We start from the raw sequence: 17,428 nt of genomic DNA on the forward strand, positions 1-17,428 counted from the left end.
TAAACGGAAGAATAAGCAGAAACATACATCGCGTCTTACATATTGCTCCATAGTTTATTTGCATTTAGATATTACACTATATTTAAAAAATATGATAGCTATTTTTACCGATATTAATATGGACTTATAATATAAGCAGGCTAATCAAAGTATTTTCAAACCGAATTTTGATCAATAGGAGGGCGTAAAAACAATTATCACTTCTCAGAAGGCCAAAATTCACGCCAAAAGCAATAAAATCGTGTCGTCGCCGTCGTAGTTGGAACGACTACGATGGCGATTTTATTGCTTTTGACTTCTGAGAAGAGATAATTGTTTTTTGCGCTCTCCTATTTGTCAAAATTCGGTTGTGCTACTTTCGTAATCTCATTTGTAATGTTGTATATATTGATAATCGATAATATGGCAACACTGAGCAGCAAAGAAAATACGACTAATTATCAGGTAAATATTACGAGTAGATATTTTTAATAATTTTTAATGCCTAATTAAAATATTTTGCATAAAATATGTCGCAACGTTGACTACTTTTTATATTTGTGCATATTATTTATTCAAGAAATTACATTACGATGTTAAAAAATATATAAAATGTCATTTTTTTCATGTTTTTTTCCCAAGGCTCGCGTAAATTTCTAAAAAACCATATGCATTTTTATTTTAAGTATTTTTTTTCGATTTGTACTTAGTTCTTATTGTGTATATTTAGAGATTGCTTTGACTAAAATAAAAACTTAAAATTTCAAATATTTGTCTCTTTCTAATGAATCGCTTTGTGATATATGTAAGTAAATATTTAAGAAAAAACATTCTTTCTGAAAAATCGCCGCCAAATGATAGATATACCTAAATATGTAACAAAAACCTAGGCTTTAAATTATTTGAAGTATTTTCGTTACAATTTCTTTGTGTCTAATATTACTATAAAAACAGTTGATCCTAATTATAATATAAGCTTAGTAGAATATACACAAGTTTATTATATATGTATATGTATATTAATCATAATAGACAATTTAATAATTCGTTCTAAATCTGCTGAACTGCTCCTATTTTTTCCATTGTATCGCTCGCTTTACGTAACTCTTTTGAATCATTATTCGTAACAATCGTACGTGTGTTATGTATATTTTTAGTTGCAAATAATAGATTGACGTCTAAATAATAACAATACATACGTCATGTTTTTAAATATATTCATTTAGTATATGTACGTCGGTCAGTGAGTGGTGCGAATTTTCCCGTCGCTCTTTTCAAGCGCTCCAGGTACAGGTTGGGTATAAAAGGGGCGTCCCCACCACGGCTCCCTCAGTACCCTTCCGACTGTGAAAGTGAAAGGGTGTCGCGGCGCCTCCTTCGACCGCCACTTCGACTACCGCCACCACTCGTTGCCGAGCTTCAGTCAACCGTTAGTTCTTGAACTCGTGTGTGCATTTATTCAACCCCAGCAACAGGATGACATTCTACGACTGCTTCAAGACTGTATCGCGTGAAACACAATTATTGGAAATGAGGCGGACCAGACAAGAGTATAATCGTGAGTTATTTTATACATTTTATTTTATAATCTCATTGATGATGGTGTATATATGTATTTTATTGTTTTTAAAGCGATTCAACTTCTTTATAATTCTCTACGTTTCATATATAATATTTTATTTAGAGTTCTGCAGAAGTATTATTTAAATAAATATAGATAAGTTGTTATTATATTCCATATGCTTCTCCAACATTTTACAATGCGGTATTCAAACGGGCTTATATATTTGTTTTGAACTTTTATTATTAATAAACTTAAACTTCTACAGATGTTTGTTTATGCTTTAATTCGTTCCATATGTTCTATTTTTTATGTAGTCTGAACTATTTTATATATTTTTCGTCAATGTTGGCATTTTTATTACACACTTACTGTTCAATAATAATGACACGTCTCCTCTGATATTCCGTTAATCGCGTTGATTATTCTTATCGATAAATATTCCGACGCATTATAAAAATAATTATTATTTTTCAGGGTCTTTTATTCCTAACACGAATCTTTCGGGGATGCAATTTAATGGACCTCGAAGGGATGATTATTTATTTACTGAACCACTCGAACAATCCATAAATCTGAAACAACTTGCTTCTTATGAAGCAGAATATAGAAATCAAGCTTGGAAGTTGTATTGCCAAAGGACAGAAATACGTGAGTTATTGCTAATATTATGTATTTTTAAATATGTAAGCATCTAATTTTATTATATTTTATTTATTATTATTATTAGGAAGTGATATTTTCGCAGAAGCATTAAAACACAAAAATGCATTGGAACAACATCTTTTTGAAAGACAAAATGCATCGAAGATGTGGTACCGAGAGAATAATGTACAAGAAATAAGTAAGCTATTTCGCAAAGTTTTTCTATAATTTTTTATATAATAATATTAACAATGTACTAAATTATTATTTTTATTTTTATAGAATACAACTCTTGCGTCCCCAGTAACGTTCACAAATCAGCCCTACGTGACTTAGAAGATGAAAAATCTCGCCGAGAGGAAGAAATTCGTAAGTTGTTATTATATTAATTTATTAACACGTATGCTAAATCATATACAATTGAAATTGACATGGTGCTTGAAGGGTTGATATATTGATTTATTTATTATTTTGTTTCGTAAATTTTCATACAAATAATACTTATTTTTTATTTTAATTACATAATATTTATTGTATAATAATTTTAATTTAATTTATTTCGCTCGTATCTCCGTTGTTTATTATTATTATAAACGTCAGATGTTTTAACATAAATATGCCACACCTCTTCTAATATTCTATCGATATATATAATATTATAATTTTACAATATTTATTATTTTTAATAATAGAATACGAAAAATAATTTATAGTTAAAACTAATAAAATGATATTTTTTTATAAATAGCGTCGTTGTGAAATCTTTAGATAGGGTTGTTTTATCAACAATCGCATCAAAAGCACTTAACGGCTAATGTATTAATAGCAACACTTTCTATTTTTAATGCCTTCTGTAACACAAAAAAACCGTTAAGGGTCTTGTAATATTTTGCGATTATGAAATATGTTTTGTTTTAAATATATTTAAGGTTAATATAAAAATATCAAATTTAAGAATATTGCCACATATGACAATAATGAGAATTAATAAATAAAAATATTTATTTATTTTGTAATATAATATATTAACTAAACATTTTCGTTAATTATAAGCGCTTCCTCAAATATAAAACTTGACTTAAAAAAATATTTATATAATAATAAATACTATATAAAATATTTTTTTCCTTCATAATATTGCAAATAGATTGTACTAAATTAAAAAAATGATACGCTGAAAAAATATTAAAAAAAATCGCAAAAGATAACATGCTTCTTAATGGTTTTTTTTATGTAAATATTACCGCTATGTTATTTATTAGCCGCTAAGTGCTTCTGATACAACTGTTGATAAAACTACCCTATTCAAAAATTCGCAACTATTTATTTTTCTCATTCTTATTGTGCATTGAATTAGAATTAATAACAAAGCATCATATGTTAAATTTAAAATAATATGTAAAACATCCTGATAGCATTATTTATGTCATATAAATGCGTAAAAAACAGCAGATAAAAAACTGTGTCATTCTCGCGGATTTTTGACATTGATATTAATTATATCTGACTTTTGTTTATAAACAATTCTTTAATTTTAATACAAGATCAAATTAATTATAAAATATAGTACGCATTATACATATTTGGGTACCTCTGTCAGTATTACTACTGACCCTCGTATTCTGCTTTATGTATCCGAGACCTTGCTGCTTTCGTCGGTATCTGTATATGCAAGGTTTATTTTTATCGCAGTGCAGTACTTGATCATCCCAGTCATAGCTGATCATTGAACTGTACTTAAACAATAAATTTTCGCCAAGGTTTCATATAACAAACTATCGCAAAACAGTGACTCGCCGTATTTAAGAATAGATTTAATTGAATGCATTATTAAGTTTATTATTTTAATTTTCAGAGAAGATAGTTAAGAAGACGAACACGACTAGCAACAATTGCGGCGTAGCGGTCAAATCCTGCCTCTCGAAAAACTTGGGTGAGTTTTATTTATTTTTACATTTAATGGTGGTAAATATTCATGAAAATGTCTTATTGCGTAACTTATATTTGTCCATCTTTTGTGTCATATCCTCAAAAATACATAGTTAAGAGCAGTCATCTCTAGTTAACTTATTTCCAAAGATATATTGTCAAAAATAATATGTGCTATTTAGGGTATTGCTAAAATTAATGAAATTGTTTGACCGCGTGCACACGATTGGAGACAAGTGAGAGATATTTTCAGTCTCAATATCAAAGTAAAATATATTATCCGAAAACTTAGCGGGTCTTAAGGCGCATTGTATGTATTAAATCGTTAAAATATCAAAGTCTTTCAAGTCTCTAGAATAAGCATTAAAATAATTTCGCGAATAAGCAAAATTCGTGTCCGAAAAAATTCGAATCATATTATCAATAGAAAATAAAATAGCCCAATAAGTTTATATATCAAGTATTATTTATACATGCGTAGGCGAGAATGCCTAATTTTAAATACTTAATTTATATATAGATCAAATTCGTAGAAATTAGCGGTTCTTTTTTTACAATCACTATTATTTTTTAAGATTATAAATGTATTTTTATTGCACTTGTAAATAGTTTATAAATTATTTTCGACAATCTGTCAATTGCTCTCTTATATTAAAAATTGCAAAATTATAATAATCTATCTAATTTAATTAAATAGTCTAATTTATATATAAATAATTTCTCAAACATTTAAAAACCCCCACAAAGATTTTGTTTTTATTTATATTTAAAACTGCACTATAATGTCTTATTTAATACACTAAGATAATAATTTTATATGAATTAAAAAGGTATATTTTTAATACTAGTATACTGTTGAAAATATTTAACCAACCATATATTTTATTCTCTGCACCTCGTCATTCTACTATGCACAATTTGGTTGAATACTATTATTTTATTTGCTATGTGGTTATCATACGGTTATTTTCACTGCTAGATTTGTGGCGTTGTTCTATTATAATTTAAGTTGTGGATCTGTAAATGTATTATATTATTTTATTATGAACCTAAAAATGCTCATTAATCATAAAGTAATATTTTATTATTTTAATTTAGTTCAGCTCATGTTTTGTATGTAATAAGTTGATAATATATAGTCATTAGGAGGGGGGGGGGGGCTTACAAAATTTTGCCTGGAGCACTAAATAATCTAGGTTCGATTCTGGTGTTTGATTTAACAATATTATTTTCTGGATTTATATTAGGTATTACCTTACTTAGTACGTATGTATGTATCAGGCGCGTGCGATGAGATATTTTCTCTTTTGCTCGCTCGCGTGTTAAGTGACGAGAGTGAGTGAGAAGAAGTAGGCGTGCGGAACGCATGTAACGTACTTTATCTCTCACTCACTCTCGTCACTTAACACGCGAGCGAGCGAAAGGTAAAGTATCTCACCGCATGCGCCTATTATGTATGTATATGTTTTAGTATTTTACATGTTTAATTTGTTTCCGATAAATTATCGACATATTTTTGAACATTTTGCATGAATTGAAATTTGTAGATTTTCATAGCATGTTTATTATTTTTAAAAACACTTACAACTAAATATGGAGTTTTGTAGTATTATTTTTGTTGCAATATTTGCTGTTAAGTCTATAATACTATTTAGTCAGTAACTAATATTATTATTATTTGAGTATTATACAGTTGTTTCTTTAATTAAAAACAAGTTATTTATAAATATTTTTTTTCTTTGCAGAACATGTCAGAAATGTTAAACTGAACGATACACATGATTCTGATGCATCTTCTGATTCTGAATGTAATGGAAGACATTCTCCCGAACTTCGCCCTCCGACAAGAAGAGAAAATAAAAGCCATACTCAAATCATAATTGAGAAGCCTTGCAACGTTATTCAAACTGCTACAAGCGTCGAACCTTTGCTCAGATACAAGCAGATCGACCTCAATGAAAGTGATCTCGCTGGTCTGATGAGTTTCTATCTGGTCGCTGAAGAACAACTGGGTTCTTTGGGATATCCAGTCGCTAGCTCTACTCGTCCAGATCGGGTAACCATATACGCTGTCGATTTTTCGAAAAAATCAAATAAGTTTAACGTCGACGCTCCGGAATTCGTGCCTGGATCTTCTTCTTCTTCTTCTTCCTCTGACGAAGATGATGTTTTGGAAACTGATAATGTTCGAGTCATGCGCAAATGTGCTAGGTGCACCAAAGGATTCTTTATGACAAATAACGGCTTGTACCTCACTGGAGAGAGCTGTCAACACCACTGGGGACGTTTGCATAAAAAGTACGATCAACCTCCAGCGCTTTGGAAATGGTCTTGCTGCGGAGGCACGTCGGAGAATCAAGGATGTTCTCGAGCTCCATATCATGTATGGTCAGGAAAAACTGCGGGTATCAATGGCCCGTACCAAGGATACATCGAGACTAAACCTCGCAATAAACTGAACCCGGGAAAGCACATTTTGGCTCTCGACACCGAGATGTGTTACACAGGCACCGGATTGCAGATTGCTAAAATAGAAGTAGTTGCTCCTGATGGTAGCCGAGTCTACGGAACGTATGTTCATCCAGAGCTTCCAATTGTGGATTACAACACCAGATACTCTGGAATCACCGCTGAAGATATGAAAAAACCCAGCAAGTCGTTGAAAGATGTCCAGAAAGATTTACTCCAGTTGATCGATTCTGATACTATTTTAATCGGTCATGGTTTGGAGAATGATCTTCGCGCTTTGAAGATGCTGCATGGAAAGATAGTGGATACGGCTATCATGTTTCCGGATGAACGAGGTCTTCCATACAGAAAGTCGCTGAGGTCTTTGGCGGAGATGGTGCTGGGAAACAATGTACAGAGGAATCCTCATTGTCCTTTGGAAGACGCTCGTTTAGCTTTGGATCTCGTGCTGTGGCGCCTTCAACGACAATTCCTTGCTTACACAATACCAAAGGAGAATACAAGTGATTAGATTATTATTTTATATTATTTTAGCATTTATAACCCTTTAGACTTGTGATCTAGTTCAGTTTTATCGTATACATACAATAAAATATGTGATATTAAATATTAGAGAATTGAGACTTAACTTTGTGATATTTTTGTGTAGGGTTTATTATATTTTTAATGTAATTTTATAAATATTATTTAAATTAAATAACTTTGAACTGATTAGAATATCTTAAAGATTATATATGTAATTAAATATTTTCATACATACCTATATTTTAAATTTAATTTTGTGTATTATAAATAGGATATTTTTGAACTGAGTAGAATATATAACTGTTATTTATATAATAATTATGAGACCAATTTTTTGTATTTTTATAAAAGTTAAAAATTAAAAAAAACCAATAGATTTTACTAATAATATTCGTTTTAAACGTTGTATGTGATATTATTATAAATACGTCCTATTTTTTTACAAATTAGTAATACATGTTTAATGTACTTATTTTATTGTAAATATATATATGTTGAAATGATGCAAAACAATTGTTTTTTTTCCCTATTTTTTGATTTTTTTACCACTAAAATATCATATAGATGTATATATATATATTATTTTTTAACAAACTTTATAAATACATATGACACAGAATCGATTTTTTTGTGTATATACATATATAAAATATAAAATACATTTAAATAAAACCACAATGTACAAATGGTGAAACCTAGGAATACTTTAATATGAACTATATTCAGTCTTATCGTTTTTCACTATAAATGACGTAACAAAAGTATAAATTGTCCCACCAACAATTATTTATATAAAAATATAAATTTTTAATTTGATTTTACCGCAATTAGGAATAATTTATGATAAATTGGACTACGACGCGACGATTTCTCTTTATAAATTATTTATTTGTTTAATATGAACTATGATAAAGAGATCATTTTTATGTTTTGGGCCAGTCGGCATGTTTAGGATTACTTATATCAAAAATCCATCAATATTCATAAAAACACCCACATATAAATACATACATATGTAAGTAGAAAGGGTTTATTATTATTTTTAAGTTGACTAAATTTATTGTTAATTATTTCTTTAATAATAATAATATTTCTATATTTATATAAAATTTGATAACACACTGTTTTAATATAAATAACACAACAATATTATTCTCACGCGTTATATTATTTTTTTTTAAATTAAATTATGTTTCAGAGACGTTAGTATAAAAAATATACAGTGGGGACATAAACACGTGAGAAAGGTTTCATTACTTAAAATCAACGCTAAATATAAAATTCTTATGAAATTTATTTTTAATGCATACATTAAAATAGATAATCGTACATACGCAATGAAGTAAATTTACATAGTTTTTGATATAAATTATTCAATCTTATATGAAAAATATATTCATTGAGTTTTGCTTTATATAATATCTATTTTTATTATCTTGTAAGCAAAGATTATAGTGAAAATTAATTTTGTTTTCTATGTGTTATTTTAAGCTTCGTGCAAAAAGAGAATCAGATGTGCTTTTACGTACTCTTCTGATTTTAACTTGTAAATGCAATAAAAATAGCTTGTTTTATTTTTGGATTGCAGCCATAATGCTGTTCCACGGCAAAATAATAAAACTTCCATCTATCTTGTGTCTATATTCAATAGCAAGGGACAGTAACTTGATAATGTAATACAATAACACTTTCTTTTTGTATAACTAGTTAAAATAAAGTTTGTTTTTGATTATAATATTTTTCTTTATTACTAATAATTTGTTAAAACTATAAATTTTCCTTGTTTTGTATAGATTACAACCATATAATAAAAAAGTATTATTATAAAGGAATATTTTCTGTGGGTACAGAAAGAATTGATTCTTATTTAAATAATTGCTTCGACTTACGGTCGAAGGTTAAGAACTGTAGTAAAAAACGCATTCAGTTCGTAGCCCGAGGTTCCATTATATATGTACATAAAAAGGTGATTTTTGTATATACTGCCAGTAGCGTAGCTGAGAGAAGGAGGGAAGGGGGAGAAAGTCTGTTCCGGGCGGCACTATTTTAGGGGTGGCATTTTCGCGATGGAAAGATCGTTCGTGTATTATGGTTTCCGGCTTCCGACCTGGGTAAGTGAGAGCAGTGTATCGAAAAGGGACAAGAAATTTCTATTTAACAGTTCGAAAGTATTGTTTCACAATGTAAGTTTTATGACACATTTCGATTCGGCATCCTCAAACATTTGCCGTTTAACAAAAAAATAAAATGTGAGTATTTGCTAAAAATACCCACGGCATACTTCAGGGATAGTTGTACAAAAAAAAAATTATTTAAGTCTATTGTTATTATTTACCGTCAATGATTTATGAATTATGTTGATGGTTAGCTCTCTAGCAACATTTTTTTTATACTCCAATGCAATTTTGATTTCAATTACATAGAATAAATTATTTGATTAGGTAATAAATATTTATTATCGACTTAAAAGTATCAAAAATATTTTTTCTTTATTTTTGCAAATATGAAAAGAGAAAATTCTGCTTGAACAATTAGGTGATTCATAAATAGAAAATTATAAAATTTTAATTTTATGATCTTTTCAAGTTTATAATCCGCGAAAGTTGTCAATGGTTGGCACTTTATAAAGTTTATGTTATGTTATAGAAACACATTTTTGCTGTCAGCAATATATTGGGACGGGTGAGCCGTTTCACGTGTTTTTACAATAAGCAAATTCATATATTTAAATAATCTCACGCTCACGGATAAAAAGCAAAGCAAGAGTGGTTCTGAAATATTTCTTTGCCATTATTTGCCATCTTACTTTGGTTTTATGATGAAATTGAATCTCCTTTGTGGACTTTAAAATTTATATATTATGACTAAAATTTAATCTTTATAAAAAATACATTATTTTCATATGCAGGAAATATCTGTTATTCTACGAATATTTTAAAACTGATAAATTTATCAACCTTAATATTTTTGTAGCAAACAATATTTTTAGCAGTTAAATTTAGGAACCTCTCTCCCTCTTTTTATTTACAATATTTTTTATTTTAATCATTTTATACTATACAATACTTATTGAAGGTAAAAAAAACTACAGAGGTAAACAAATTTGTTTTTTTATCTCAGGTGACGAAATATCTAGACCCGGCATTATTACAGAACGGTTTTGGCACAATCCGGGACTCATCACTCGTTATGCAAAATGACGCTCGCTAAGCGAGTCATTTTTTTATAATTTGTATTGCTCGTTATGCAAGGTTGCACATATACTCGTATCTGAAAATTGGAATTTGATAACTAACATGTAGCATGAATGCAATTGCTTTATCACTATGATTGATTTATCGCTAAGCTTTGATAGTACATGCATTTTAAAATGGGTTCATTCGTTCGTTCGTTTTGTTGCGGGCTCTTGTGCAACGTAGTTCCGCCATTGACTTCCAGTTTAGTAGCAGTGCCTTGTTGAAAACCTCAAAGTGACATTGCAGATGTTCGAAAACTGCGCTGCAGATGGAAAACCCCTGGAAACTGTTACGCGACCGTCGAATTTTCTTTGTCTGGCACGCCGCATCTTTAGGTCAACGGCTTTAAGTTCAACGCCAGATATTCTGTCATTCGTTACTGACACTCAGGCGTCTCCGCACGGTCACTTCTTTGTCACTAAACAGTGCAATTGTGCGATTAATATACACATACGTGCTGTTGCGGCCCGTTATCAGTGCACGGCCAGCTCTTCTGTGGCTCACACGTACCTCTGCCGTCAGCTTCAGTGCTTCGTGGACTCTAATTTGGTAAGTCTTTCGAAACATAGTGGATGTGCAAATCTAACGGATCGATTAGTGAAGGTCAATTAGTGAAAGTGATGAGTGAAAATATTGCCGTGACCCACGGCTGTTTATACATAATTTTTAAATGTGCAAGATGTGATGAAATAATGTTTTGATCAAAACAATGCGAATGTTATAGGAATAATAGCCACGTGGTTTATTGTTGTGTTTTATACAATTTTCAATTCGCATATATGCTCCGGTCTTAGAAGAATACGATCCTCTTTCATTCAGTACTCATTAGATATATCTGCTGTTTCTTACATTAGTTTAGTAAATAAAATTGTATATGTTAGAATTTACGTATACATGTACATGACGATATAGCTAGCAAATATAAATATACGATATACAAATTTACTTAATGAATTAGAAATGCATGCACTTAGTGGCATTAAGTAATGTACATAATGGTATTAGGAAACAATCGTACGATTCGTGTGATACAAAGATTAAAATTAATTTATATTATAAATTTTATCTTTAATTGGTTAGACTGCTTTTCCAGCAGATATTAGCGCTAATTTTTACCTATGGTTGAAGGTATGTTTTCTTTTAACCTAATGTATATAAAATATTTATTATCTGTTCAAATATAGATTAATATTATCTCTTGACTTTTACTATATTATAGATACGATTTGCTTAATCTTAATCTTTAATTTATTCGATATTGTCTTTGTTTTAATAATATTATTTTGGGGTTCTTTTCATAATTTTCATAATTAAATCTAATTAAAAAGGTTAGTTAGTGCTTAATCAAATAATGTTGTTTTTTTAATCTGGTACAAAGACAAACATTATAAGTTTTATTTATGAATCCTGTAGTTGTGAAGGTTTTGAAGAGAAACTCAGCGACTGGTCTTAGCTTCCAGGTTCATCGTAGAGTTGAAGGTCTTCTAATTAAACTATCGATAATTCCAGATTCCAGGTCTATTGATTAACTTTATACCCGTGTATTGACTGACCGCTTAGTACGAAAGTTGTACGAATAATACTGTTAGAACAAAGGATACCCTACTTATACCATTATGTTAATTAGATGTGTTGAAATCAAAGGAGGCGTCATTGCTTCGTCTTCCCGATTAAAATAATTATGTAACGTTTGTTGCTACAAAGATTGACCTTCGCTGAAGTTAATATTGTATATTAGTGACATTAATTCTGCAACCTAATCTGCAGATTAAATTAGCTGCATTTTCAATTTTAAGGTTAGCTTAGTTTTTAACATAACAACTTATATATAGGTAAGCTTAACTTAATTAGTATAACCTACTTTATTTTTAGATGGGTTTGTTCAGCTACATGTTAGATTTATACACAATTATGCAATAATGCAATTCTTTATATTTTTTAAATTTCAATAAATAAACCAAAGATGAAAACTTGATATTGTATTTATGTATTTGATAGCTTATCATAAATTAACATATACTGCATACTTATCAAACTCACCAAGGCGCATTATTCGATGCACGTCCTTCTCCATCAGTCGCCTTCTCTTATCTTTGTGTTTTGTTTAACATTTATTTTAACAATATTTCTTTATCCAAGTGGTTATCGTAAATACACGCACATATTTACATCAGCGATCTGAATATGTATCACAAGGTCGTCCGTATACGTGTCGTATTTTCCCTTGGCGTCATTTGCGCAAAATTCGACGAAACGGACCATTTCTCGACTTACGCGTTTATTTCGCGGTGTCCGCTTTAAATATTAAAATTAAAAATTTCTCTGAATTGTCATCGTAAATTGGAAACCAAGTGCGAGTCAGCCGATGTAAACAAAAGCCCGGCGATAGTCGAGACCGAGTCATCAAATTCGCATTGCAAACACAAATGTGTTAGTCATACTTGTAAGTCGAGAGGCGGCGGCCGCGTTTCGATAACTCGAGCTGAGTCATCGTCTTCCGGCGAAAAAACCGGAACGTGAATCGCGTAAGTCGAATTAGCAACAATTGCGTAATTAGCGGAAGACACACGCGGTTAACTTGACCCTTAAAAGGCATAAGAACGGTAACTTTGTATGCTATTGTTCTATTGATATGTTATATATGTATTTATGTATACCCTTTCACATGCAATTATTCAATATTTTAGGAAATCTCGGTATATTGTGTGTAAACATTGACGATAAAACTGTTTTGATAATATTTTATCAACGGAACTATTTTTATATATGTATTTTTTTTTATCTAAGATCTAGGTCAAATAAGTTATGATTATAAGTGACCTATCCCAACATTTTATTTTAGGTATCTTTAATTAAGTATACGTAATTACTTTGTTGGTATAGTTATTTTGAAAGTGATTTATTAAAGAAAAATGTTGCGTTAACATATCATTTTTTAAAAGACGTACATATATTCAGAAGATAAAAACATGGTGCGATTAACTGATTAGAACTCTTTGAGGTCGATGTACGATATCAAACTCTCTTTAACCGAAAACATAACATACAAAATAATAATTTTATTATATTGTTATGAATTTGACGGCTCTCAATGATCTCATCAAAGCTACCAATTGTCGTTGACGAATCCTGTTTTATAGTGAAGGTTTTGATGAAACTCGGCGACTCTCCTAGCGAAGTATTCTAGCTAAACTTTCGATGGTTTCAGCTTCCAGATTTATTAATTAACTTCATAGACACGCAGTAAAATAATTTATTTTCTATACGACCTAGTTGCGACTCAATTAAGATTGATATTATCAGTGTTCTGACTGACCGTTTGGTACGAAATTTTATATAATTATGCTACCAGAGCAAAATAAATTCTTTTATTCATATTCTAGTGCTAAATAGATGAAATAAACATTTCGATTTGAAATAAATAACCATTAAGCGCTTTTGTGACTACTTGAAAATTTGTTGCTGAGTGAGAATAAGCTAATTTATATAAGCTTATTTTTAATGCATCAATTTTATTTTATTAGCTATCCTCTCTTTCAAGCAATTATGTTTTGTTTAATGTAATTTTCATATTTTTTTTAAACTACCCTTATATGATAAGTCGTATAAATAATTTAGTACGCTGTGAATTTTGAAAGCACATTGCATGGGCAGTGGGAGAAGTTCCATATGTAAGTCAAGTGCAAGAAGTCGGAGTAAACCACCGTGTTACACAAGTGGAATCATATTTTTGGTACTTAAAAAAAATGCTTTCTCTTAATCGCATAAATCGAGGTATAAGTGTAATTCGAGTCTTAATATACGAAGGATTTTCTTTATTCTCAAACCCCGTTTTTTTTCTTTATTTAAACCCCGTAAATTAATATTTTTCCGGATTGTTCTAAGAATATTATAATGTAAATTCACACCTTTTCTATCTATCTACCTTTTAACTGTTTATGTTTCTAGTGCCAAATTTAAGTTAATATTTATTCATAATTGAAATACCCTGGTAACTATTTCCTAATTTACATAGTATATATTATTAAGATTTGAATTTGCTTTATTGCTACGTTCTGTTGTTTCGACCAATGAAAAATAAGCATTCAAATATAAAACAAGATGGCCGACAGTACCGTGACAACAGTTTTAAATAATTGTTATTTAATAATAAAATTTTGATACGTGACAATAATTTTCATTAATTCGTCATTTGCCTGAATATAAATAATCAGATTGTAAATTAACTAGGTGTGTAATAACCATGAAAATTAAATATATACATAATGTGTTGAGGATTAGAAGAATATATTGATTAAACTAGATAAACAATCTTCGTAATGAAATCTTCAAATTCTGAATTCACGGCGACGGGCTCCGAAGCCGAAAAGTGAGTTTTTTCTTTTATAAATAATCAGATTGCAAATTATCTAGGTGTGTTATAACTGTGAAAATTAAATATATACTTAATGTGCTTAGGATAAGAAGAATATATTGATTAAATTAGATAAACAATCATAAAACAATCTTCGTAATGAAATCTTCAAATTTTGAATTCCCGTCGCCGGGCTCCGAGGCCGAAAAGTGAGTTTTCCTTTTATATTACATAAACTTTATCATTGCTTTCTGATTAAATGCACATATACGTTAAATTTTAAGAATTGCAAATAAACCAGGTATGTTTTAAACGTGAACGTGTAATATATCCTTAGTATGTATGAGGATTGAAAGTTAATGTCGATCAAATCGGCGCTGTCGCAGTGGGAACGCTATATATATCATCCAACGGACAGCTTATAAATGTGTAGTTTCTTGGATGTTATCTAATAAACAACATTTTACAATGCTTATAAACATGTGATTGCATACCTGGAATAATTGATAGCAAAACTATCTAAGAGTGGGTTATTTTTAATTCCGATGTGGCAAAATATGTATACATCATGGTTTTTATTCAATATTTGTTCTGTGCCATCATTCCTCTTTCGGAATAGCCAAATTCAAGATATTCAGTTATATCAAACTTATGTAGTATGTTCTTTATAAAAAGATAATACTTGCTGACAGTGACTTCAACATGAGAAGATTCACTTTTTGTTTATATATACCAATTCTACGTTGTAGCCATGTAGGTCATCAAATTGTTCTACTATTGCTTCTGAAAAATAATTAAAAACAATAATGTTATCAAGAGTAAACATTGAACACATTATTACTACTAATATAATCCAGAAATTAAATTTAAACGACAACCGAAGGACAAAATTGACGGAAGTTATTGTAGAGGATTAAACACGTAGATTTGCATTTCTTCTTCTTCAAAATTGTCGCAATATGTCATATATTAATTGTTTGCCATACGTAAATGTTATTAGATCTATCATTTCTTTTGAAAATTAACTGTAAACGATACTATATAGTGGGTAAAATATAACTTTTTGTTTACACTAATACGAGATTTTTCATTATTACTAGCATTGTAATAACCGGTTAACTTAATTTTAACATAAAATATATGTAAGTTTTGCTTTGAATTTAATATAAAGACGAGTTTAGCTTTGTTTTCAACCTAATAGATAAATTGATTCAACATTTTTTTAGAAAAATATGTATGTGTTATATCACATGTTTTTAGTAATTAATAATGTAGATATTAATTTAACTCTTAAAGGAAATTATGATTTCTGTATTTAGTTAAAATGTATGTACATATGAGAGAGAAATTGCAATCGTCAAGATGTTTTTTTATAAGATAAAAATATGCGTATAAAGTTGCGATCGTCAACATAATCAAAGTTCGTTTAAAACGTATCAGATTTTATGTATAAATGACGCACGTGTCAATAAATTTTGTCAACGATAGTAAAAACAATAACTAGTTTGCTTAAATTTATTGAAATTGATTTTTCTTAATAAAACGCAGTTATCTTATTTTTTATTAAACAATCTTTAATCATAAACAAAATATATAAATAATCCTTTTATCGATTTATAAAAATTCTCATAATATTGAATTTGCTTTTTTTTATTCCTTATTTAAAATACCGTTTTTAGACAACACTGTTTTTAATTTGATCGGCAATGAATCATTTACTGTATAGTAATCAAACTTACAGTAAAAGTAATACATTCACACGGTTTTAGAAACAGGAGAACGCGTCGGCTATGACGCAACATGTGATTTAAATGATATGTTTATTATTTATAAAAATCTAAGCATTGTTATTTGACCAAATCATACTTAAAAGTAATATAATGCTATTAACAAATTACATTTGATAAAATATAGCATAATATATTTGTTCTTGAAATTTAACCCTTAACATATCTCTTGTATACACAGTTTTGATGACAATGTGTTTCACTCTTTTGTAAATTTATCTTTTTTCAAATATGATAATTAGACAGGTCTCTGTAGGGTCAATATATATTGTAATGCTAATGAGTTTGTCTCCTGGCTTTTTTACCGTCTGAATTAACATCAGATATACATATGTACACCCATCTGTCTGACCTAAGTTGAACTCTAACAAAACCATTTGTTAGGCAAATCTATGCTATTTTTGGGTAATTTAAATCTGACGTCTTGCGCCACGTGCCTTGCTAACATAACGCCTCGTTTTCTTATGCAAATAACAATATTGAACACGAAAATAATTAGCACGATCTTAACGATTGAACACAAGAAATATCATCATGTCGTTAAAATAAATGTGTAAGGTTAACGCGTTGAATGTAATTTATTCTCCAATCAATTTATGATCATTGGTTTCGATAAATTTCATATAAGATAAGAGTTAATTATCTTTATCACACCGATAAAGATTAAATTTCGTATTATTTTTTCGTCAATATTTTTCTGTCTCGTTTTTTGACGCTTGCACTGTCATTCAATAAACATTTTTTTATCTTTTGCAATTAAATAGTATGAGTAAGTTTTATTATTTCAACGCTAACGAATTTTCTTGTTGTGTATTACGCATCTGTATCATTTCAGGGTTACGTGTAGTATTTCAGGTGAATTAACCTGAGACTTTTTAATATAAATAGTGCTAACAAATTACGTCCACTTCTTGGAAACTAGAAGCTCAGGAAAAATGCCAGG

General features: G+C 29.5%; 2 protein-coding genes across 2 annotated transcripts in view; both read left to right on the forward strand.

Moving 5' to 3' along the window:
- The first annotated feature begins 1,331 nt into the window (after positions 1 to 1,331).
- Positions 1,332 to 7,228, forward strand: LOC148238889 (exonuclease GOR-like). The gene is made up of 6 exons (XM_088188977.1): positions 1,332 to 1,537; positions 2,018 to 2,191; positions 2,271 to 2,384; positions 2,468 to 2,554; positions 4,041 to 4,118; positions 5,860 to 7,228. Exons 1-6 carry the CDS (start codon positions 1,456 to 1,458, stop codon positions 7,092 to 7,094), a joined length of 1,770 nt encoding a protein of 589 aa, XP_088045103.1. The 5' UTR covers positions 1,332 to 1,455; the 3' UTR covers positions 7,095 to 7,228.
- Positions 7,229 to 10,819: 3,591 nt separating this feature from the next.
- Positions 10,820 to 17,428, forward strand: part of LOC148238890 (transducin beta-like protein 2) — a 127,019-nt gene continuing 120,410 nt past the window's right edge. Inside the window, exon 1 of the mRNA XM_088189128.1 lies at positions 10,820 to 10,893. The gene's annotated coding sequence lies outside the window, so the exon portion shown is untranslated. The remainder of the gene's footprint in view (positions 10,894 to 17,428) is intronic.

Source organism: Plectrocnemia conspersa, unplaced genomic scaffold (assembly GCF_051122295.1).
Source record: "Plectrocnemia conspersa isolate PC_06_02 unplaced genomic scaffold, ASM5112229v1 ptg000001l, whole genome shotgun sequence".
NCBI classification, from domain to species: domain Eukaryota; kingdom Metazoa; phylum Arthropoda; class Insecta; order Trichoptera; family Polycentropodidae; genus Plectrocnemia; species Plectrocnemia conspersa.